At 32.6% G+C, this 24,949-nt stretch overlaps 4 protein-coding genes across 4 annotated transcripts; all 4 read left to right on the top strand.

The window, feature by feature from the left end:
• Positions 1-8,229: 8,229 nt before the first annotated feature.
• Positions 8,230-12,291, top strand: LOC105156238 (uncharacterized). The gene is made up of 7 exons (XM_011072313.3): positions 8,230-8,694; positions 9,798-10,039; positions 10,154-10,276; positions 10,439-10,555; positions 10,637-10,822; positions 11,326-11,467; positions 11,923-12,291. The coding sequence occupies exons 1-7, from the start codon at positions 8,280-8,282 to the stop codon at positions 12,084-12,086; spliced, it is 1,389 nt and encodes a 462-aa protein (XP_011070615.1). The 5' UTR covers positions 8,230-8,279; the 3' UTR covers positions 12,087-12,291.
• Positions 12,292-13,248: 957 nt separating this feature from the next.
• LOC105156236 (MLP-like protein 43) lies at positions 13,249-14,063 on the top strand. The gene is made up of 2 exons (XM_020698270.2): positions 13,249-13,574; positions 13,666-14,063. Exons 1-2 carry the CDS (start codon positions 13,388-13,390, stop codon positions 13,929-13,931), a joined length of 453 nt encoding a protein of 150 aa, XP_020553929.1. The 5' UTR covers positions 13,249-13,387; the 3' UTR covers positions 13,932-14,063.
• Positions 14,064-15,675: 1,612 nt separating this feature from the next.
• On the top strand, positions 15,676-16,733 carry LOC105156235 (kirola). Its single transcript, XM_011072311.3, has 2 exons — positions 15,676-15,934; positions 16,223-16,733. Exons 1-2 carry the CDS (start codon positions 15,748-15,750, stop codon positions 16,498-16,500), a joined length of 465 nt encoding a protein of 154 aa, XP_011070613.1. The 5' UTR covers positions 15,676-15,747; the 3' UTR covers positions 16,501-16,733.
• Positions 16,734-18,376: 1,643 nt separating this feature from the next.
• LOC105156234 (kirola) lies at positions 18,377-19,888 on the top strand. The gene is made up of 2 exons (XM_011072310.3): positions 18,377-18,632; positions 19,356-19,888. The coding sequence occupies exons 1-2, from the start codon at positions 18,446-18,448 to the stop codon at positions 19,631-19,633; spliced, it is 465 nt and encodes a 154-aa protein (XP_011070612.1). The 5' UTR covers positions 18,377-18,445; the 3' UTR covers positions 19,634-19,888.
• The last annotated feature ends 5,061 nt before the right edge of the window (positions 19,889-24,949 follow it).

Below are 24,949 nucleotides of genomic sequence, written 5' to 3'. Positions count from 1 at the left end.
GAAATTTATATCAGGGGATGTGAAGTGTAATAATTAATGAGATTATTTAATTTGAAGATCCAAGGAAAGAATATCCGAGATCATTTTTGAATTGGACTAAATAGTTGGTTCCGATATACCAAAGCTAAGTGTTATTAGAAGATATATCATTTCTGATTGTGGTTAATTATTATGATCATTAAAAGTTAAAATTTACGGTAAATTAATTAATATGAGTTAATTATAATTGCACAATAATTACTATATTTTTTTTATAATTGAGGCCAAATATTAGTTGTAACAGTTAAAAATGATAAATAATTTGGTCATAAGTAAAATTATGATGAATATTAATTGAACATGATCAGAATTAAAATTTCACACCAATGATCATGGTATCATATTGATCTGTCATGTGTAGGGATTAATAATTTTTTTTTTAGTGTGTTTTTGTACTTGTTATGTATAAAACAGATGACTAGTTACACAATAATTATGATTTTTGACATATTTTAGTACAATGACATGTGTTTAATCAGTTTGAGATTATGTATTCAATTTTATTACATAGATCCTGTTTTAGGTAACCCTTGTCTCCCTCCTTTTATGCTTATATATATTTTTGAGTAAATTATATTTTGGCATTTGAATTATGTTCTTGATTATATTTTATCATTTTTTATTTTTTTTGTCAATTTATCATTTCAATTTAATAAAATTTATACAACTATTTTTTAGTCAATTTTTCTACTAAAAAACAACACATGCACGGCACATTTGATATTTAAGTGCAATGTATGGGAAAAAATATCACATATTCAGTGCATATAGTGTTTTTTCCAGCAAAACAACAGATCAAAAAATAATCATATATGACAAAATGTAAATATCATAAAATTAAGATATAATTTGACATAAAAAATTAAACTATAAAATTTAAAAAAGGGCACAGTTTATATGACAAAATGATTTACCCACTATTTTTTGTAACCCAATGATTACTTATTTGATTAAAGTACAACTTATTAAATACAAATAATTAATGTCATATATAAAAAATTAGTGCAGTTCAAAATTAGAATTACATAATAAGTATAATTAATCTCATTCGATTAAATCTGATATGAATAAGAATTTTTTATCTGTCTCACATGCCAGCACCAATTTTCAGAGCTTAAGACACTGGAGTCCCATATTAATCACACATTAACAATGTCTTGTGCGTATTTAGGTCAATTCGAGTGATCGTGACAGATAATGATAAAAAGATGATTTGAATTTAAATCTCATCAAACATGATGGGATTTATTATCCCATCTGGTCCACTTGAAGAGAATTGTATATGATTTTACACATTTGTCTCTAGACATGAAAATATTTTGTTCAGAATAACTCTAATTTTTCAGATATCTACAAAATTATCTGATTTATTTCTTTAACATTTTTCAAGTTTAATTTCTCCAAAATTTTATCAATAAAAATAAATAAGATATATAGTATGATAATTTAATCTCATTCTATATTTTATTCATATTAATTTATACTAACTAATCCCATTTTAAAAGTAAAGGAGGCATATAGGTAATGAAGCGAGCTTGATTATAATGATCATTAAAAGCAAAGTTGCATATGTACGTAGTTTATGTCGGTGCTACCTAGAATCTAGGGATATCACGTTCCTTAGTTCAAACACTTAATTGTGAATCCAAATAAAAACCTCATTTTTTCAAATGAATTAATTATCGTAAAACTATGTAATAAAATTTTTTATTGAAAGTGATAAAAATGGAATTGCTGGTCGAGCTCACATTTTATATATTAGCCGCTGTGGCACGTTATTCTTGTGTGCCTATAATAACTAATATTTTATATTTTAAAATATATTATGAAAAGAAAAAATATGTATAAATCAACACATCATCTATACTAATATAAAAAAAAAAAGGCCCCCCAATATTCACAAACAGTGGTAATGACGCCACCACATCAATTTTTGATAATTCCAAAAATACCCCTCAATTTATTTAACTTTCCAAAATTTACATTAATTGATAAGTTAGTTTTCTTTTATTTCTTTCTTTATTTTCTTTTAAAATATAATGTATTGATTTATATATTTTACTTTTATTTATAATATACTATTAAAATATAAAAAATTATTTATTATATACCCGCAAAAACGACGTGCCATAATGACTAGCATTTCTAAAAAAGAAAGAAAGAAAGCAACAAACGAAAAAGAAAATCAACTTAGGGGTATTATTGGTATAATAATAAAGTTGATTTTGTAATGTTATAACCGCCGTTTTTTAGAGGAAAGGTCTTTTTTTTTTTTTTATATATAGTATAGATACAAGTTTCATATATACGCGGGTTTAAGTACATTTTTGATTTGTAGCTTAATTTATTTAATGTTTTTGTCCTTAACTAATTTTGTGTTAGCATTTTGTTTCTATATCTTTTAATTTTTTCATAATTTCAGTCATTTTTTTCACCAAAGTTCACCCTTTTCACCTGAATAGCGTATGTGCATCTCACGTGACCTTTTAAACTTGGGGTTACTGTTCTTATTGACTTATTTTTTCTTGTCACTAGAAAAAAAATGATTATTGGCTACGATTTTAATAGTTATAGACTAAGATCATGGTAAATAATTTTTGTTGACCACGATTAAATAATGTCACTGTAAAGACGTAGTCTTTCTACCAAGAAAAAAGTTATTTACCATGGTTAAGAGTCATGGTGAAAATAAGCCATGGCAAATATATTGGTCATTCTTACAGATATCACGGCCAATAATTGTAGCATGACCATAGTCAATGACTATTTGCTATGATCAATGATACAGGACTAAAATGCTAGCGTAAAAAGTTAAAGAACAAAAATATCAAATGGCCTAAGTTATGGGACCAAAGATACCTTTAGTCCTTACTATGCTACAGAGACAATGGTAGGCAAGATAGGAAATTATATTCTGGCCCCATATCTTATGGCCAGTACACTTTTCTTTTTATTAGTACTGAATTCTTACTAATAGTTTCATAAATTCCAACATATCTCGTTTTTAGTAATTAATCAAATTTCATTAGTGTTTTGACGGAAAAAATAACACATTGCCCTTATCTAGAAAATAAAAAACTTAAAGGCCTTTTCCTTTAAAAACAATCTAACAGAATCTGATTACACTAATAAAAAATTAATTTTTTCCTATACTATAAAAGACCATAATTTAAAAATTATGATAAATCAATATTATTAATCTCAGTCAAATAAAAATGAATACAAAAATTTAAATTTTTTACTGCGGTATGTAATATTTATCATGATTGTAACTATGACCAAAACATTTGCGATAGATTTAACTATGGCTAGTGTCTTGGCTTCACTTGTAGAAACAACGACTAATGATCATTGCGGTGCCATGATTTATTTATATTCCCCATGATTTTTTTTATAATTATGATAATTAACTATAGCTGAAAATTATATTTCTTTTATCGTAAAAGTGAGAGCTTTTGTGATTTATAGGACTATTCATACAAAATTTGTAACTAATAGAATGAGAAATATATTGAGCCTAAAATATAGGATGAGAAAAATTTCACCGTTGCAAGAACATCATTGATCATTCCGGGTAAACAGTACTCAATCAATGGAATTTTCTTGTGGGGGCACATTTGTACGTACTGACTTCAGGTTTCTCATTATGATAAATATTACCCTGACATAAAAATCTAAGTTCTTTTATATATTTAAAACTTTTATTCTTTTTTTTTTCATGGGTCGATATTGTCCGATTCAGGTTTTGACTTTAATTTTGACTATTAATCGATTAATTAATTATATAGAAAATTCCCTCTTTTTCGTGTTTTATCAGTGAACACTCTGTTTCGATTGTATATTGATTATTTACAACATTGTAGTGTGTGTGTATCTATATATATATATATATTAATAGATATAACTTTTAATTTGTTGTTTCACTGCCACCTTTTAATTTGCATTGATTTGTTATATCATAATACATAATATTAATTTATCATGATTTTTAAATCTTAATGAAATAATTTATTAATAAAGTTAAGAATCCATAAATAAGATAGGAGTAGCAACTTCGTACGAATAGGAAGCTACCGAGCTGTATGACCAGCCTATTTCCGAAGAGAGGAAGGAATACAATAGCAGGTCTATCAATCCTAGTCCGAAAGCGTGTCCGTAATTAAGCCAAGAGAGAAGCAAAGTTGACACAATCCAAATAATTCTTGAATTTAGGCGTAACATAAATGGTAATTATCTCGTGCTGGAAAGTACTATAACAAATTCGCATACAATTTATAACATTCCGGGCCTTTTTTTTTAACTTTGCGAGTCGTTGCTCAATACACAAATTATGTGACTTTGAGTCAAAACGGACAATTGAATCAATCTGATTGGAGCGAGTGGGTGGAGCCAAAGTGGGACGTCATTATTCTGATATTTTCAGTAGATCAACCAACCAAGCGTGACAAACATTAATTTCTATGCATGGAGAGGAGATGAGAATTTGATGTTGTGGTGGTTGGTTTACATAATAGGTGAATTGAATTTGGGGCCCTTGCTTTACGGGGTAACTGGTCCACGGTCGGAATGTTCAAATAAGTGATGATAATATGCCAATTCAGGAAGGAAATAATTACACTAAGCTCCATCCAACTTACCAAATAGTGCTACTACTCATCAAGTGTGTGTGTGTTGTGTGTGCAGGACAGTCTTCAGTATAGTTAAGACTATAATTTCATGAAAGGGAAGTGTGTGTGCGTGTGTTGGATGAGGACCACTTTAGATTATTATGACTACCCAAGATAAGGAAGGCATAGAATTGAAGGAAAGAAAGAGGAAAAAAGAATGACTGAGGATAAAAGTTGGAGCTAGAACAATTGCGGATTGGGATCTTGGTTTCGACTCTTATTGCATCTTCTATTATATTTAACGTATCTGTGTGTTGTGGATATTGAGATCGTCATTTTTATTTTATTTAAGAAAAATGCACATGGCTTGTATATAGAAATAAATTCTCCTGTCGATTAGTTTCACATCCTGCAAATGTAACTAATTATACAAATATGTCGTTTGAATTTTGTATCTAACATGGCTTATAGTACTTGTCCATTGCAATCCGACATTGATACATGAAGTATTAGTTGTTCTGGTTGAAATTTTACAATTTTTATCTTAAAAATTAGGGTTAATTACATTGTCTTATTTATCACCGATTAATTTATTACTGACTTATTACAGGTCAATCAAATCCTTTTCTAACCAAACTACCCGTACATATCATCATACGCTAATGCATGTCAAGGGGCAAATATTTTTTTGCTTAACTTAGAATAAGTCAGTATTAACTATTAATCGGAGGTAGATATAGATTTTTATTCATATATTTTGCTAATATTGTTTGGTGAATTTTGACAACGAAATGATTTATTTATTAGACAAAAATAAATGTCAAGGGTACTTAATATAATTTCTTAAATAGCATAAAATTTACAAGTAATTACACAAATTTTTAGGAGAGTACAATGTAATTATTTCTAAAAAATATGTGTCTTATTAAAGAGGGTTTGAGGTTTATATTTCACTCAAATCCCTTCATTTTGACCAACCTATATAGGATGACATATGGTATACAATTAGTTGTATCCAATAAGTGTAAATCACAGTCATCTTTAAGGTTTGTTATACTTACAAATATTTTGTTATTTGTAAATCAAATTGATATGGTGAAGTGACCAATATTTTCTTTGCAATTATAGATTATACTTTATATATTTTTTTTAAAAAAATTAAAATAATTCTATCGACTAATACATCACATGAATTATCTATTTTACTCACCCCAACTTTTTTTTACATTTTTTCAAATATTCTTTTTATTAAAAAAAATCAGTAAGGATAAAGTAATAAATTTTTACCTCACCCTTTAGGCTACATAATTATTTTATATTTAAGGGAGTATTTTATACTTAAGACGCACGTAGGTTACTTTCAAGGCGAGGATAGATTGCTTTATTTTAAAAAATACAAGAGAATAATATGATATATATTTTTTTATAAAAGGATATTTTACACATTTCGTATATCACAAGGGGATGACATGTATTTTTCCTCTATAATTTATCCATAGATTTATTTGACTAGCCTACTGTATCGCAAAGCCTTTTAAACTGGGCCTTGACTCGGATCCTAGTTCGGGTCGGAACGCAACGCAAGCCTAGAGGCCCTAAACTTCATTTTTCACGTGTCAATGTCATGCTTACTCTCAGCACGGCTAGCAAATCAGCTGGTCTACATCAGAACCGGGTTCAAAATATGAGCTTGTTAAAAATTAAAATAGCAACCGATTAAATCTGGAATTTGAATTTCGTAAGTTTTGCAGTTAAAAAAAAAAAAAAAAAAGAATTTCGAAAGTTTTAAAATTATACATATATCCTTTTAAAAAATTTACTATTTACATTTTGATCCTCTTTTATTAGAATCTAAACAAAAAATATTAACATTAACAAAAAAATTGCATAAATTTTCAATTTTATTTCTCATTTAACATTTCTATGTAATAATTTTGTACTTACGAAGAAAAAAATATAATGATGTTAACCTCTCTCTCTCTATATACATTATATTTATTTTTTCATAAGTACAAAGATATATATAAAAATATTAAATGAGGGGCAAAATTAAAAAATTATGTATTTTTCTTTACTTGCGTCTACATATTCCTTTCAAACCATAATAAAAGGATGTCATGTGTAAATTGAGAATTTTGAGAGGGGGTGTAATATAATTTCAAAACTTCTTTAAAACAAGTGTAAATTAATACTTTTATAGATGGTCTAAATATAATTAACCCTAATTATGAGCATATACATTTACTGATTGACCTAACTCTTGTCTGATTGGATCCTGTTATGATCCATCAATGAAGCATTTAAAAATATCGATATATTAAATTAATATTTGATTTAGAGATATCAATGTATTGAAATATCACCCCTTTTTTCTTTAAAAAATATAATTGTAATTAGATCAACATTTTTTTGGATAAGAATGCCGCATTACATTATTGAACACATTAACATAATTAATCGTAAATGACATATAATTTTTATTTTATTTTTTTAAAATAACTATTTATACTTTTGAAACTCTAGACATTTGTATCTTGATTGTTCTACTTCTAAATTTTTAGTATATTAATCCATTAATATTCTTAGTTTGTTATTGTCAAGGTTGATTTTAAATCCTTTTTAGATTTGTTGTTATTTATATTTATTATTATAAATTTATTCGTCAAAAAATAAATTAAGTTTATTATATAGTCTGAACTATTTTTGTCTAATCATACTTTTTTTATGATTTAATTTATTATTTTTTATTTCATAGAAAATCATAATTTTAAGTAGTTGTTTAGAGGACACTGTAATTTCATAATAATAAAAAGAAAAAAAACACATCTCTGTCTGATCCAGACCTTAATCGATTGGTCTATAGGTTAGGCTTGAGTTCAGAAAGACCCAATTGGGGGTCATTTTAAGGTCTAAAATTGCTTTAGAACCAACTATGAAAAGTAGTGGGCCGATTCTAAAAGAACTTCTTTGGGCTAGTCATTGTCGGCCTTAATCCGACTCAACCTACTGTATATTTTGAAACTAAATAATATATCTATTCTATTAATATGACAAAAAAATTATTAAAATAATTTACAATAAACTTATATAAAATAAAATAATGCCCACATATCATATAAAATTCAAATTCACTTAGACTTATTAAAAAAAATTCATATTGAAATTCCCTATTAAAATTATTTTTTTGAACACTGAAAAAATAGGGTGATTGATGGTAGCAATATTTGGTGTGAAGTATGATGAGTGCATGTCAAAAGTTATTCCTAGCCTGAAAATCACAAATTCTTTGGTGGTAAGGGACAATTTTTATCCAGTGTGATGGATAAATATCAGTAATTGGTATATGAAATTTTTGTAGTCTGAACAAAACCACCTGTCCCAGGATCAATCAACTGCATTCTGGAGGAACACACACACATAAGACACAGCAGGAGGAGGTTCGACCAATAGGATTCAACACGTGTATGAAGGAGGGCACAATAGTCATTTTCGAATCTTCATTCTACGATGTGGCCTCTCATGAGTGGTTGATTCCTACTAACTGAGAGTACTGTACTGTCTAGCACTGGAGAGGGTTGGCGGGAAGAGATCTTAATGAGAGCTGCGCTCAACTGAGGTGAACTTCACCAACCGATGGCTGCACCATCGCCATGGCGATGGCCGTTGAACTACGCTGGCTTTTCTTCTCTCCGTTGTTCCACCACTATTTTGCCTCTCTATTACGTGGGACGACATCGTATTATGACTTGGTCTTCCGATTTCAATTCTTCTTCGTCTTCTTCATCATCATGTGCTTGTTCTGCTAATAATGATTCAAATACTGTGAGAAAGAGAGCGAGAAAAGATTCACTAGAAAAAATCACCAGCGACGGTGATCCAGAAAGCAACGGAATCATTAATACTTCGGTGAAAGGCGGCGGCGGGGGTGTTAACAATAGATTGAGTTTCAAATCGTTATTTGGGAAGCGGGCGTTGTGGCGAAGAATACTGTTCGCTTCGCGGAAAGTGAGGAGCATCATTTTGCTCAATGTGATCACTGTTATTTATGGTACGACTCTCTAGTGTCTTTCGATTATTTTTTACGTTTATTTCGGTCGGTAACGTCTGATTCTTCTGACTTTTATTGGCACTATTGCTGTAGTACATTTCTTCTACTAGGTGTTAATTTTAGGTTTTATAAATCAGTAGTATACTGATTATTAGCTGATGTTAAGTTTAATCTAAAGGAAAGACTTTTTCTTAGATGTTGCAGCTCAGGAGAGAAGTTAATAAACTCAAAGGATGTAGAAAGAATAAAAGGATAGTAACTTTAAATGGTTTGTTATTTGTGGTCACTCTTTTTCATATACTAGGTTTTGAATTTCCTCAATGATGTCATTTGGAATTCCAGAAGAGCAAGAAAGTAGAATGGGGCCAGGGAAATAAAATGATGAAGATAAAGTACAGTCTAACCTACAAAATCTACAAGAGAGTTAAAATTTTAAAGCAGAGATGTAAATGCCGTTCACCCTTTAGTTGACGACTTGTGTGTGTGTCGTAATCTAATAGCATTTCCTCTGAAAGTGAGATGATAACAATGTACTATTATGAAAAAAATGGAAAGTAATGTCTTTTTATGTCTCTGTCCTTCTATCATGATTAACAGAATACAATTGATGGATTTAGTTATGTATAGAGTAGTCCTTTGGCTCTATTGGAACGTTAAGCAATTAAAAGCTTGTAGTTTACATTGGCCTATGTTCTGATTGGTTTTGGTGGAAAATATTTTTGAGAAAGTGATAGAGAGAGTCTGGAGTGTTCCTTAGATGTATAACCTCTTCTGAAGAACTGTAGTTGCAGAAGATTGTTGAGAGCTTTGAGTAATCACAGTGCGTAAATGCTCCTACAGGCTACATTAAATCACATTTGAAAGATGTGTCCGCGGCAAATCCTGTTGAACCATGATGAACTAAATTTTTTCAGTTTATGTAATTTGATCTAAGTTGCAAGTGGTTACTTTGTACTGATCATATCTTTGTAAATTGATCATGTTGATATATGTTAGGTTGATATGGTTAACTTCAATGAGAAAGAACCAGGGTTAAAAACTTTAAGTTGTTTGCTGATTTATTTACAATTACAATTGACAAGAGTATGTTAATCTTGCTGCAGCTAGTAACATTCCAGTGGTCAAGGAAGTTGAAGCAATTATTGATCCTGAGGTCTTCAATGTCATGCGATTTGCTGTGGCTGCCATTCCATTTATTCCGGTTGTTCTCCAGGCTAGAGATGATGTTAATACTCGTAATGCTGGGATAGAATTGGGATTTTGGGTAAGCCTAGGATACATTATGCAAGCGCTTGGACTCCTCACATCTGATGCTGGACGAGCATCGTTTATTTCTATGTTCACTGTAAGAAATCCTTTAATTGTGTATTCCTTTATGAACTGTCTCAGTAATTGATAAATTTTGTTTTCTGGGCCTGCTGAATGGTTCATTCCCTGCTCATTAATGGTTGATGTCCAGGTGGTAGTTGTGCCCCTGATTGATGGCATGCTGGGATCTGCAGTTCCTCCACGTACCTGGTTTGGAGCTCTCATGTCTATAATTGGGGTTGCAATGCTAGAGTCCAGTGGATCACCTCCATGTGTAAGTTGGTGATTTTCCTACACTTTGTGATGGTAACTTGTTTCTTCTATATAGCATTTATATGGCCAATATCACTTATTACCATAAACCGCAACTTTCTTTTGTTCGTCCCCCTACTTTTAAGAAACTAAGTACATTTATGCTCGTGTTGTCTGTTTCCAGGTTGGAGACTTGTTAAATTTCATTAGTGCATTGTCTTTTGGAATTCATATGCTAAGAACTGAACATATTTCAAGAAGTACAAAAAGAGAAAATTTCTTACCACTCCTTGGATATGAGGTTGGTACTAATTCATGTATGCTTGGCTAAATTTTACTTTTTGTCATAAGCTTCCTGAGTGTAAACTTTTGCTTCTTATAGGTATGCGTTGTCGCCTTTCTATCGACTATTTGGTATTTCATTGAAGGTTGGTTTACTGGTGGCATCCAAGAATTAAATCCCTCGTCTTGGACATGGGAAACAATCTTGGTTTGGATTTCAGTGTTTCCTTGGATACCTGCACTTTATACTGGAATTTTCTCAACAGGCTTATGCTTATGGGTAGAGGTACAATCTTTATTGTACTTATCGAACTTCAATGTTGAATTTTAATTGACGAAGGTTTATTCTTGTTTATGTTTCACTTGCTGATGTATTCCGGGGTTTGGGTTTCTGGGAGTTGTGGGTTTTGAGAGGTTATGTCCAAGTTTTACGTGCTGATTCTCCTTTTCTGCTTAGCTCCTTCTAGGATATACATTCTTCTTTTTGGAGTTTACTCTATATCTCCATCCTAAGTAATCTGATTTTGTGTTGTAAATTTGGGAAACATCTTTTTCTTTTTATTAATTCATGATACTGACGAATTTTGATGTTAGAAAATTTCGGATGACATAATCATTAGAGCATAAGTGGTTTTTGTTTTTCGCCTTCTTTCTCCTTACCTACTTGTCCTTTTATCAGCTAACAAGATTTCCTCTTATTCAGCAATCCTAGGTTTTTGCACCTCGAACATCAGTTAAATGATTTTCGCTGAATCTCTATCATATATTGATTTAAAGATAATTTTGCAGATGGCTGCCATGCGTGATGTTTCTGCCACAGAAACTGCAATAGTTTATGGGTTGGAACCAGTTTGGGGTGCTGGATTTGCTTGGTTTTTACTTGGTGAGAGATGGGGTGTTGGTGGATGGATTGGGGCTGCTCTTGTGCTGGGTAAGACACTTTTCCTTTTTCTTATTGGTCCATTCAGCTGATTTTTTTTTTTGAAAATATTATGATGCCTAACCGCAGAGGGAATTTTAAATGGTACTTACTTCTGAAACTACATTTTGTTTGATTGTGTTGGCTAAGGATCGTCAAAAATTTCGAACCCGTACAGATTTAAAGTTCTGAACACTGCGATTTTAAATCCTAACATGTACCCAAAAAGTGATGTAAATCCTAATGGTAGGGTCAGCGTTCTCTGCTTGCTTGTCTACAGAGATTGGTATCTACCGCCATTTATGTTTCTACTCTTAACTTAACTTTTGAGTTTTGAATGTCAAATCCAGGAATTTAATTCAGATGCATGGTCTATATGAATTAAAACTTGAGGGCCGAAAAATGGCTGGCTGAGTGATTTCTTCTGGGAGATATTAAAGTATTTTTCTTGTCACTCTCTTGTGTAGGTGGAAGTTTAACAGTGCAGATAATGGGAGCTACATCCGACTCTCAATCCAGAGGATCCAAAAGGGACACCGCAGAAAGCGATGATTTGTTATTTCCAGATAAGCAGAATAGTTTTTCAACATCTCCAATAGTTGTCAAGAATAGAAAGAATCATCCGACTTAATAAAGAAGTGAGCATATTGCTTATTTCTTCTGTCATTTAGAGTCTTAACTAATATCTATCCTCGTGCCCTTGTGCATATGTGAATCACGAGGTGGTAGTTTGACCAAATATAAAACAATTAGGAAGCTATCCGCGCTTTCTCTTTATGTGTACAGATGTAGAAAATGATACTGTTAGCAAAAATGTAAGTCAGCATTTCCACGTATCTTCTATGCTTATCACACTTGTTACAAATGTCAATATATAGAATGCAAGGGACTTAGTACTCAAATTGATTCCACATCTCGCCCTGTACCTGCAATTTCATGGCTTAGATAGTGCCTGTGGCACAGAAGCTAAAAATGAATAATAGAAGATTGTTTGGATCACTAAGTTTTGACCAAAGAGATCGGCGCTCAGGCAGAGTACAAGGATAATAAAATTTGCAAACAATGACAATTGAATCATCTAATGCCACCAGAACCTACATGATAGTTTACTGACTGTTTATGGTTGATTTCTGAACCATCGGAGTGGCTTCTAAATTACAAAAATAAGATGATTTTCTCAAGTGTGCAATATCTTTATAGATCTTGGATATTTCAAGCTTTGGTTGCTTACAGCTTACAAGCCTCAGGCTTGGAACATATCCCTGTTATTGTAACATTATATTCCTTCCTAAGACTTAATGATTACTTGTGATATCTAATGAATAAGGAAGAATCGTCGTGTTGATAGTATTGCACCTAAAAGTTCTTTCACCTTGTAAGGTGGGACAACTTGATTCCCTTTGCCGAAGACATGATTTAGTGAAAGCACACTGTTGAAAGGAATAAGCATATGACCAATGTAATACCTGTACAGTTTCATTCGTAAAGTACCATTTTCAGCAGCACCCTTGGATTCCAATCACACCCCATCAGCCGAGTAGTTAAATGGGAAGTACCATTAGTGTTCTTCTTTTACCTTTACAAAGGCATGTCACAGGTCATTTCACTACTTGTACTCCAACATTTGACGATAAGTGTCTCTTGTGCGTGGGAAATGCTTCTGTAGTGACTAGTAAAGCTATACCCCAGCAGTGGCTTGTGGCTTGTTGAATGACTATGTCACTTAAAAATTAAAGCTATTAAAGATAAGATCAAGATTCCGACAGTGCTTGTAGAATAAACTCAACAGTTAATCAATGTGGAATCAATTCTGGTCGAGTGTTCTTTTACTGCAATATAAGGAAGCCCACAAGCTCTAATTCCACCATCAAGTTCCCAGATTTGTGCCCTAATCTGATTAAGCACTTCCTGTAAATTGAGACTACAGAAACAATGGCTCAACTCCATAAGCTTCAGCTCCAAACTCAGATCAGCTCATCTCCTGACAAAATATTTGACGTTTACAAGAACAAAACCTATCTCATGCCCAGCATTAGCCCTGACAAATTACAAAGCATTCAGGTGCTTCAAGGAGATGGGAAGAGCGTTGGCTCCATCAGGCTTTGGACTTACGTCATGGGTAACGTTCATCTCAAACTCGACCTAATTTGTTAACTTTTTGTACATTTTTGCACCACTCCAAGTGCCCGCTCTTGAAAGTTTTGTTTCAGGTGTCGCTGTGGTTGCTAAAGACAAGATCGTTGCTGTCGATGAAGAGAACAAGTCGATCACATTTGAGCTCATCGGTGGAGAAGTCACGAAATACTTCAATTCTTTCAGAGCCACATTTCGGGCCACGGGCAAGGGTGAGAGGAACATAGTAACATGGAGTGTTGAGTATGAGAAAGCAAGTGAAGATGTGCCCCATCCACATTCTCATCTTGAGTTTCTGGTGAATTTGTCCAGGGAGGTTGATGCTTTCCTTCTCAAAGCATAGGTTACCCAATTATACAATAAGCTTAATAGACTTGTCATATGATTGATATACAATTCAAGAAAAGTGACCGATCATGTACACGCTTGCTATATAATAATTTCCCCCACTTGGAGGGGAGGATAATTCTTTTTAGTTTTCTTTCAATTCCTCTTTATTCCCCATTGAGAGGAAAACAAATTCAAAGATGCTCATGGAGGCTCTCCGAAGGCGACACAATACATATCCACAAAGAGTATAATGATTCTTCATGTCATATATACACAACGTTTTAATCTGTACTTGAATGGGATTGATAGATTAGGATTTGATAAAAGAATTGAAAAAATTGATTTCAAATAATTTTTTATTAAAAAAATTTAAAATTTATTCTTATTCAGTAATATATAATTTAAATTTAAAATAACAAAATTTAAAACATTTTATGTGTAAAATTATCCAAACAAATTCTAAAAGAATTTAAAAGTGTATCTTTTTGTTTTTCTCTCAACATGGACTCCTCGTTTTCTTTTCTTAATTTTTCTTTTTTTACGCATACATCCAAATTTTAATACAAATCCTTTTATAAAAAAATTTAAACCCATATTGTTGAATTGTAAGTTTGTAATTCAATTTTATGAACAATATTTTGGTGTCTTCTTTTGTAAAGCCAAAATCGTATCATCTTTAGTCTAAATATTATTATACTATCATAAATAATTTATATTGGTACTTATTTTTTTATTTTTTATACAGTGTCAATCTATAACGAATGGACACTTCAAAAAATTACTCAGCACAGCGTCGGACACGAAATGATTCAAACGCGTGTTGTACACAGCATTCGCATGTCCAAAAATATAAAAATAACTAAAAAGAACATGGTCTCGAACACGCCACAACCGTGTCCCACATCTTTTTGATATGTTTTTAGATTTTCTTTTGATACTTTCAAAAATTATTGGGCTATCTTTAAAATGAAAAAAAAAAGTGTTTTGAGCTTAAAAAAAGAAAAAGAATTAATTCATTCATGTGAAATGAAAAGTTTTGGGATGATACTAAAAATTCAAGTACAATGATTTAACTAATTTGGATTGTTAGAAAATTTTTATTGCGTACTTTTTAAAATAAATTTATTATGTATATTTTTGAAGCCACATTTGTTTAAAAATTTAAATGTAAGACATACTTATTTTATGTTTTATTTGATATTTTAATTTTATTAGAAATTAAAAATATATTATGTATAGTCGTGTTAGTGCTGTGTAAGGTCGTAATTTTTTCAATTTTTTTTGTATCACCGGATTCTTGTCGTATCGTGCTTGTGTCCATGAATCATAGGTGTTAATTAGTTTATATATTTACAAATTAATCAAATTGTCATTATAAATACAAGTCATTTACCAAGCAAAAACAATGTACTAATACATATCATTTAGCTGATACATAGAACAAAAGAAGTCATGAAATTGCACAAACTAAAACTAATGAATTTCGGGTATTAAATTGTCACCTAATTGCTAAAAAATATTAAATTGTGAGTTATAATTTGCCATTTCTGTAGCTAGAGTCTTTAAATTATCATTCCCTAATATATAAAGTAGTAAATGCAATTAAGCCGATCTAAAGCAGACGCTCACATATATATGTAAATTTAAACGAATCTACAAATTGCACACATGTAGCTTTTAAGAACACTAGTCCAGCAACTAATAAGTTGAGATTCCATCCATGAGCACCAGCAGTATATAAAGAACGCAGGTTGGATCAGCATTTCTTGCAACACATACATAGTTACATTACTTGTCTACTTGTACGACATAATTTGTAAGAAGATATCATGGGGCTTCATGGAAAGCTGGTTACCCAAATAAGCATCAAGGCCGACGGAGATATCTTCTTTCATCTGTTCAAACACAAACTTCACCACATCACAAACATCTGCCCCCAAATGGTTCAAAGTGTTAAGTTGATTGCTGGGCAGTGGGGAACTGTTGGTTCTGTCATCTCCTGGAAGTACACCCAAGGTACATCATCAACATGCTGCCCTTTCGATCTTTTCTATGATCTTACCATATGTTTTTGGATCATCAGAATCCTGTTCTAAAGATAAACACTTGAAGTGTTTGCATATAATAAGATTACATACAGAGGTCTTTTTTGCATATAAACACTTGAAGTGTTTGCATATAAGCAATTCCGGAAAAATTTTATAAGATGTTTTGAACAAACCTCTGTCTTAGTCTGTTCCGATGTTTGTTTATGTTCTGTTATTACATAACTTCAGTAACAAGACTGAGATGAACAATTGGCAGATGGGGCTTCTTTTACTGCAAAGGAGATAATTGAGGCCGTGGACGAGGAAAAGAGATCAATCACGTACAAACTGATTGAAGGAGATCTGATGGCGGCGTACAACACATTCAAACTCAGTTTCAGTATTGACAGCAAGGGGGAATTAGACAACGTGGTGACATGGACCATAGAGTACGAGAAGAAGAATGAGTCTGTGCCTGAACCCTCGACGTTCCTGGATATCTGCCGCAGTGCTACCCAAGAAATTGAGCGCCACTACATTCTCGTCCCTAATTAAACATATATATAAATACTTTGATGCAATGTCCATCTACACCTTAATGTCATTGCCATATATATATCTACTCCAGCTGGGACATAAATAAATTATGTACTGTGTGATTAATGAATAATTCCCACCTTATTTTCTTTGTTGTAAGTTTGATCACGTCGCAATTATGTGTGGACGAGTTGGATTATCGAGTGGGTGTAAGACCACAAATATTAATACATATACAGGGTTTAATTAAATTGATTGTTGGTGTGATTGTTGATCGTATCATTTTCTTGATGAAAAATATCAAAGCGATGTAATTTTATGTGTTGGACAAAAGACTAATAATTTGTGTAAATAGATTATATATTAGATAATGTTAATATAATTACTCAAAAACATTAATAATAATAATAATCTAACGTAATTTCACCACTCCATCAACCAGGAATTTGCTCATGTTGGGTATCACTCTCAAAAAATTCCAAGCCCAATCAAAGAAAAAATCTATCAACTATTACAGAATAGAATGAGTTCGAAAAACCCCTTATACATCAACACTACAGATTAAGAAATACAAGAAGAAAAAATAAGAGATATTTTACAGATCTAAAGAGATAAACAAATATTTACAAGAAACTATTAGAGATCAAAACAGATTCACAGAAAATAGGCTTAGAAAGCTAGTTCCAAATACTATAAACCCAAATGCCAAAAAGGCCTGCAACTCTAACTCACGGTTGCTTAGAAACATAGAGCCACAAAGGCTATTAATTAACCCAGGGCGACAAAGGCAAAGATCTACACTAGATCAATCAACCACAAAGGTTTTGTTCACGAAAAATTTTAAAGCACAGAGAAGGAGATCAGAGAGAAGAGGAGTTATCAGGTTATTTAAAAACCAGAATGAAATCAGATACATAGTGACAATCCATTTATTGTCGGAGGTGATGATAGAGAAAAAGAGGCGGTGAAGGGAGAATCGAGAAACGGCGGAGGGAAACCAACATCAGAAAAATGCGGAGAACCAAGGCTCGGGAAATAGGGTTAGGGTTTTAACCATGGTTTATTGTCATGGTTAATAACATTAAACTCGTAGCAAGTAGTTATGACCATGGCCAAGCAACGGTTTGTTGGCCGTAGTTTTTACGATGATGGCTAAAACATTTACCATTACTTTTATATTTTTACTATAACTCTTAAATGTGACAAATAATTTTTTAATGATAAAAAAAATAATTTTTTGCATCGATTTTATGTAACCGTAATTAATAATAGCCAGTTACCATAAATTTTAGCCATAACAATTGATATTGTATTCAATAATAATATTTTTTTTTTTTTGTTTGGTAGTGAAAGAGATCTATCCGAACCTTTTGAGTTATGAATCCAACAATTTCACCCACTCGGAGGGGAGGATAATTCTTTCTATTTTACTTTTCAATTCCTTCTTTTTCCCATTGGAACAAAGGAAAACAAAATCAAAGATGCTCGTGGAGGCCCTCCAAAAACGACTAAAGACATATCCACAAACAAATCGGATTCCTAATGTGACATTATTGTGTGATATGGACAATATATATATATATATATATATATATGATGGAATTTTTTATTTTTTCAGTTGTGTGTTATATATAATATGTTCCGACTTAATTATCATCTTATCTTTTCTTTTCATCCGTATAATAATACTATCTGACAATTAATAATACTTATTACTCATTCTGTAAATCTACGTCTATCTACACACACACTAGCATACGTATATATGTAAATTTAAAGGAATCTACAAATTGCACAGTAGATAGGACAAGCATGTCAGTAGTCCAGCAACTTCAAAAGTTGAGATTCCATTCATGAGCAGCAGCAGTATATAAAGAACAGTAGGTTGGATCACCATTTCTTGCAACATATACATATTCACATTATTTGTCTACTTATACGACGTAATTTGTAAGAAGAGATCATGGGGCTTGATGGTAAGCTGGTTAGCCAAATAAGCATCAAGGCCGACGGAGGTCTCTTCTTTCATCTGTTTAAATACAAACTTCACCATACCATGAACATCTGCCCCCAAAAGATTCAAACTCTTAATTTGGTTGATGGGCAGTGGGGAACTGTTGGTTCTGTCATCACCTCCAACTTCACCGCAGGTACATCAACATACCCTACCCCCTCCCTTTTTTTTGTCATGATTTTATTTAAGTACAAGAGCGCATCTTACTTAGAAAATGACAATCCTGTTCAGGAAAAAGGTCATGAGATATTAGTCACAATTGAGAAAAAATTATCAAGATTTTGAAAGTAATTTATGAACAATCTCCTTATTTCTGCAAATAAGTCTCACTACAAAAAGAAAAAATGCGGGATTTTTTATGGCTTTTCAGCGGCCAAATATGGACTGCCTTTGTAGCAACTTTGGAACGGGAAACATTTGCCGACGTTACGTTACAAAAATTTAATGGTTACAATGTGAAACGACTTTTCGAATTGTTATAAAATTTGGAACCGCTTCTAGTTCTATGAAAACTCACCATTCCAAAACCTGATTGAGAGATCGTTCCAAATATATAATTTGCCGTGACTGTTACAAACATCAGTACAAATTTTTTACCGCTATAAATTTACTATGATTTTTGGAACGATCTTGTTGGTGTTGTAAGGGCCACTGGAAAAAATAAAACTTTCGTTTTAATAATCCTATGTAAAGACATTAGAAAACGTAATACACATTCTTATTCGGATTTAAAAAGCTAATTTTCTATAATTCCATTCAATATTCTATAATATCTTATAAGATGTTTTAAAAGCTTTATAAGTTGTGCGATCGCATTGTATTACTATGTAAGTCCGAATAAAAACATTTAAATTGACAGATGGGGAGAAGTTTGTTGCCAAGGTGGTGATTGAGGCCGTGGACGAGGAAAAAAGATCGATTACGTACAAAGTGATTGAAGGAGATTTGATGGTGGCGTACAACACATTCAAAGTTACTTTTTGTGTAGACAGCAAAGGGGAATTAGACAACGTGGTGACATGGACCATAGAGTACGAGAAGAAGAATGAGTCTGTGCCCGAACCCTCGAAGTTCCTGGATTTCTGCTCCAATGCCACCCAAGAAATTGAGCGCCACTACATGCTCCTCCCCAATTAAACATATATATATATATACTTTGATGCAATTTCCATCTCCACCTAATTATATATGTCATCGCCATATATGTATTCACTCCAGCTGGGATATAAATTACTGTACTATGTGATTAATGAATAATTTCCCACCTTATTTTCTTTGTTGTAAGTGTGATCGATCATGTCGCAATTATGTGCGGACGAGTTGGATTATCGAGAAAAGTGGGTGTAAGACCACAAATGTATACATGTATTAATTAAAATGATTGTTGGTGTACTTGTTGATCCGATTATTTTCTTGAGAAAACATATTATAGCAATGCAATTTTATTTGTTGGACAAAAGACAAGAATAATTTATGTAAATAGACTATATATTAAATAGTGTAAATATAATTTAAAATAATAATAATAATAATAATAAGCAAACGTAATTTGACAACTCCATCAACCGGGAATTTGCTCAATATTTTTTTGTTTTTCTTGTGAAGACATGATTCTTGTTCTGCTCTCCACTTTCTATAAGGTGCTGGGAATGGGATTCTGACCAGTGGGCAATCCCCTTTCACAATCAAATTATCACTACGTACGCTCAATTATATCAGTTCGATGCTTACATTTTTAAATCTTGCCAAGAATATTGCTTTCTTTGGTAAGAACAATTGTGCTGTCTATTCGAATGTTTTGTGTTTTTATTTATTTATTTTGACATGTGGGAATTAATTACGATGATGAGTATTTCTGTACCCCTTACTATATGTATCAATTTTAATTTTTCTTCACATTGACCCTTCAAATCTGATAGTGTATGTCATATCTACTTTAAAAATGACATAAGTTCCACTAAAAATTAGTGTCTATTACAAAGTTATGCTAAAAATTCACTCCCTCTCAATTTAGGTCAAGTCACTCAACCCGACCTGTTTGAGCGACTCGGCTCCGATGACTCACTATTGAGAGCCATTGATTTATCTGACAACACATAAGGCGAAATCATGACACGTGACACAAGCAAGTGAGCTCTTTCGAACCCTATAAATACACCATTTATACTTCATTTATGACAAGACATTACATTGACGCTTGCACCAAAAATATTGAGATTACTTTCTTCTATCTCGACCACATTACTAACTTAGGCATTAAAAAATTTTAGTAGGAGACCTCTCAACAAGCTTAACAATCTAATCTTTTCTCAAATCTCAACACTATTCTAAAGACGCGAGACGAACAACGATCTACAACCCGAATCAAAATCATTTAAAGTACCAGCCCATAATGTGCCTTTTATGAGTTCAAAAAGTAAAGGCTATAATATACGAAAGTTAAAGGTTAATTGGACACCTAACAATAATGATCACTCTTCTCTTCCCAAATCCTAACATCCACCATCATAATCCATATTGTTCATGATATAAAAATTTACTTTTATCATGTTAGTTACTAATATTTTTTATTGTTAAAATATAATTAATTGGATTTTAATAAACAAAAAAAGATATTAACAATTGTAGTTTAATAATATTTTGGCCTTCAAACTTCCACCTTGAAAATTGAACTCCTTTAAAAAAATTTAATATTGAAAAATTAAAAAACACGTGTTAATATTTCGCGTGAACAACCACACCACTAGGATATACATATTATTTAACTAGAAAAGAAGTCTAACAACTTAAAAAATTTAGATACCATATCTCCGAGACGAGTATCTAAACACAGGGCTCTTAGCTAGTGGTATCAGGCGTTTCTTGCAAAACATAATTCATATTATTTCTCGACTTATATACAATTGTATAAATCGTGTTGAAGAGATGGCGCTAAATGGAAGCTTTGTTAAATTTGATGTGTGGGAAACAGAGTATATTCATGGCAATAAATTAGAGAAGGAAAAACTAGGCTTTATTCATATAAAAACTCAAGTCCTTTATTCATCTAAACTCTCTCGTTCTAAAGTTACAGAGATGTGAGATTATATATAAAGAATAGAGTTCTAGCTAAAGAAGAAAACTAACTCACTTTGAACTCTAGTTGGTAACAGACTCAACAAAAATTAAATATTGAAATACTAATAAAAACAAATATTGAGAACAAAAGGATAAGTACGAGCAGAACTTGATAAGTACAAGCAGAACTTTCAACAGCTTCCTCGGCTCCAGCTTGCAAAGGAATTGTCCGAAGTCAGCAATAGGATGTATCAGGATGGCAGCATTGTTATTGCATCAAAAGGGAATGGGTAGCGGAACGGAGACATAGAACAGAATGAAGGCTTAGGAGCCTTAAAACCCAAGGCCTACTAAGACCAAATGCCACAACCACTTCACAGTTGCACAAATCACTCAAAGCCACAAAAGCTTATAGAACCATAAAGGCTCCACCAATATTCAAAGCCACAAAGGCTTATGGAACATAAAAGCTCCACCAATATTCAAAGCTACAAAGGCTCATAAAACCACAAAGGCCCTACCAATATTCAAAGCCATAAAGACTCATAGAACCACAAAGGCTCTACCAATATTCAAAGCCACAAAGGCTATAGAACCACAAAGGTCTATCAATATTCAAAGCCACAAAGGCTCTACCAATATTCAAAGCCACAAAGGCTCATAGACGAATTTCAGAGAAGGAAGAAGGAGATCATCAACGTTCATTGTCGAAGTTCCATCAATGAATGTAGTTTCATGCGGCGGCGCTCTAGAGTTTTAAAGGCAGCGAGCAAGTATGCCAAAGACGGCATACTAGGATTTCAAAGTAGCGAGCAAGTACGTCAGCGGCAGCGTGCTAGGGTTTCAAAAGGTTCTCTTTTTCTCTCTTCTTCTTCTTCTTCTTTTTTTTTTTTTTTTTTGAGAAACCCGCTTTGATACCATGTTAAAATTTGATGTGTGGGAAACAGAGTATATTCATGGAAATAAATTAGAGAAGGAAAAACTAGGCTTTATTCATCTAAAAACTCAAGTCATTTATTCATCTAAACTCTCTCGTTCTAAAATTAGAGAGATGTGAGACTATATATAAAGAATAGAGTTCTAGCTAAAGAAGAAAACTAACTCACTTTGAACTCTAGTTGGCAACAGACTCAATAAAAATTAAATACTGGAATACTAATAAAAACAAATATTGAGAACAAAAGGATAAATACGAGCAGAACTTGATAAGTACAAGCAGAACTTTCAACAAACTTATTTCTAGAACAAACATAAAGTCAGACGGGGATCTCTTCTTTGAGCTGTGTAGGTACAAACTTTCCGACATGACCAACATCTGCCCCCAAATCGTTCATAGTGTTGATTGGTTGCTGGGCAGTGGGGAGCTGTTGGTTCTGTCTTCAGCTCCAAGTATACTTTAGGTATGTCCATCTAATTTATTAAGATGTTATTGTAATTACGTAATTATTATTTTTTTATTAAAAATAAGATTATTATAATAGGCCGTCCCATATCTAAGAAAATCAATCTGATTTATTTTATTTAAAAAGAATGATAAGCTCGTAAAGTTGTAATTATATATATTGTTTTGAGCTTATAAATAAAACATAACATTTTATTCTAACAATAAGCTGACTAAATATTTGAAAAAAATGTAATTTACCCTTATGTGTTAGGAGAAATGTGCAAATACTCCATGTGGAGGAAAAAAAGTACAGTAATTTACTTTTTTATATTTTTATAAATAGAACAAAATACCCTACTATACCCCATAGTGCATTATATGCGCCCCCTCTGCGTCTTGGAGATGATTTTTAATCAATAAAGTATTATTTTATATATTAATTATATTAATGTATAAATATATTATTAATAAAAATAATATTTATATATATACATACACACACCTTCTTCCTCGCTGCCGACAACCATAGTGAGCACTCCCCTTGCGCCCCACCACCCCGTCTCCCTCTCCAAGACCTCGCTCCAACCCCCTCCCTTTCCCCCTTTTCCCCTCTTTTTTCCTTACTTTACCCCCACATTTCTATTTTCTCATATACTTTTTTCTTTTTCACCATCCCACTACGTTTTATATCTTTTCTAAAAAAATTATTCATCTCATACTATAATTTTTTATATGCTCACGGAAATCGGGTGCAGATCAACTAATAATGATTAAAACTAAAGGAGAGTTTGTAAAAATCTTAAACTTAAATTAGGAACTTCTTGATTACCTTTTTCTTTAAAAAAAGAAAAAGTTTATAAAGTTCTGAATTTTATTTTTACAGTTTCAAAAGAAAATTTATATAAATTTTCAAACATTTTAGTGATAAGAAAAACCCTAATTTGTATGAAAAAGACTATTTTACTCCTGAAATGGCACAAAATTACAATTTTACCAGAAGGATCCGTGCATTTTTTACCTGGTCGGCTCGCAACCCAGCAACTCGAGACACGTGGAAAACGCCCATTGGGCCAACCAGGCCCCCAGCCTTTCTCTATAAATACTCCATAGTCAGTGTATTAATGGTACGTTCACTTTACCCCTCTTTACTTTATGGTCGCTTCGGCTCATCAGCTCGCATGCAACTTACTTTAATGACCTCAAAATCAAACACTGAGTTAAGCATCGGAGGGTCCTAGCTGGGTGTCACTCCAACAAGCTTAACGATCTGATTCTTTTCTTAGGGCTCAATCACTAGTTTGGGAGAGGTAGTGACCTCAAACCACTTGGAGGACCAGTTCGCCCGATCAAGGAGGTCGGGAGGATTTCGACTCGAATCACTTAGTATAAGATATTTTACAAGGACAGTATTGTTCGAATCTGTCCGAATCTTTGTTTATATCCTGATGTTATATAAGTTGACAGATGGAAAAAAGTTGGTCAAGGCGAAGATTGAAGCCATAGACGAGAAAAAGAGATGAATTACGTACAAGGTGGTCGAAGGAAGTGTGCTGGAGGTGTACACCTCTTTTAAGTTACCTTCAGTATTGAGAGAAATGGGCAACACGAGGTGGTGACATGGAGCATCGAGTACGAGAAGAAGAGTGTGTGCGCCCCCCACCCGCACGCCCTCCCTGATCTCCTCAGTGCTCTCACCAAACTACTTGAGCTTCGTTGCTTGTTCGTCCCCAATTGAGATCTTCGTTGCACTTGGACCTAATGCTTCTTTAGTGAATAAATGATGTCTAATGAGTGTGTGCTCTCATCAACAACGATTGATTGAGTTAGCATGACTTTTCTTCAATAAAAGGAGGTCTTTGAGTGGTTCACTCATCTTCAACCCCCATGTGATGAAAGAAATGTATGTCGTTGCTGCTTGTGATGTATTGTGTTTCGAGTTGTGGTTTTTTGGATGTTATGAACAAGTACGTTGTTTTTATGAACTTCTATATTAAATAAGTGAAGACGTCGTA

Source organism: Sesamum indicum, linkage group LG2 (assembly GCF_026168435.1).
Source record: "Sesamum indicum cultivar Baizhima isolate 11 linkage group LG2, ASM2616843v1, whole genome shotgun sequence".
In the NCBI taxonomy this organism is placed as follows: Eukaryota; Viridiplantae; Streptophyta; class Magnoliopsida; order Lamiales; family Pedaliaceae; genus Sesamum; species Sesamum indicum.
The sequence above is the reverse complement of the archived record's forward strand: the minus strand, read 5'-3'. Positions and strand labels throughout refer to the sequence as shown.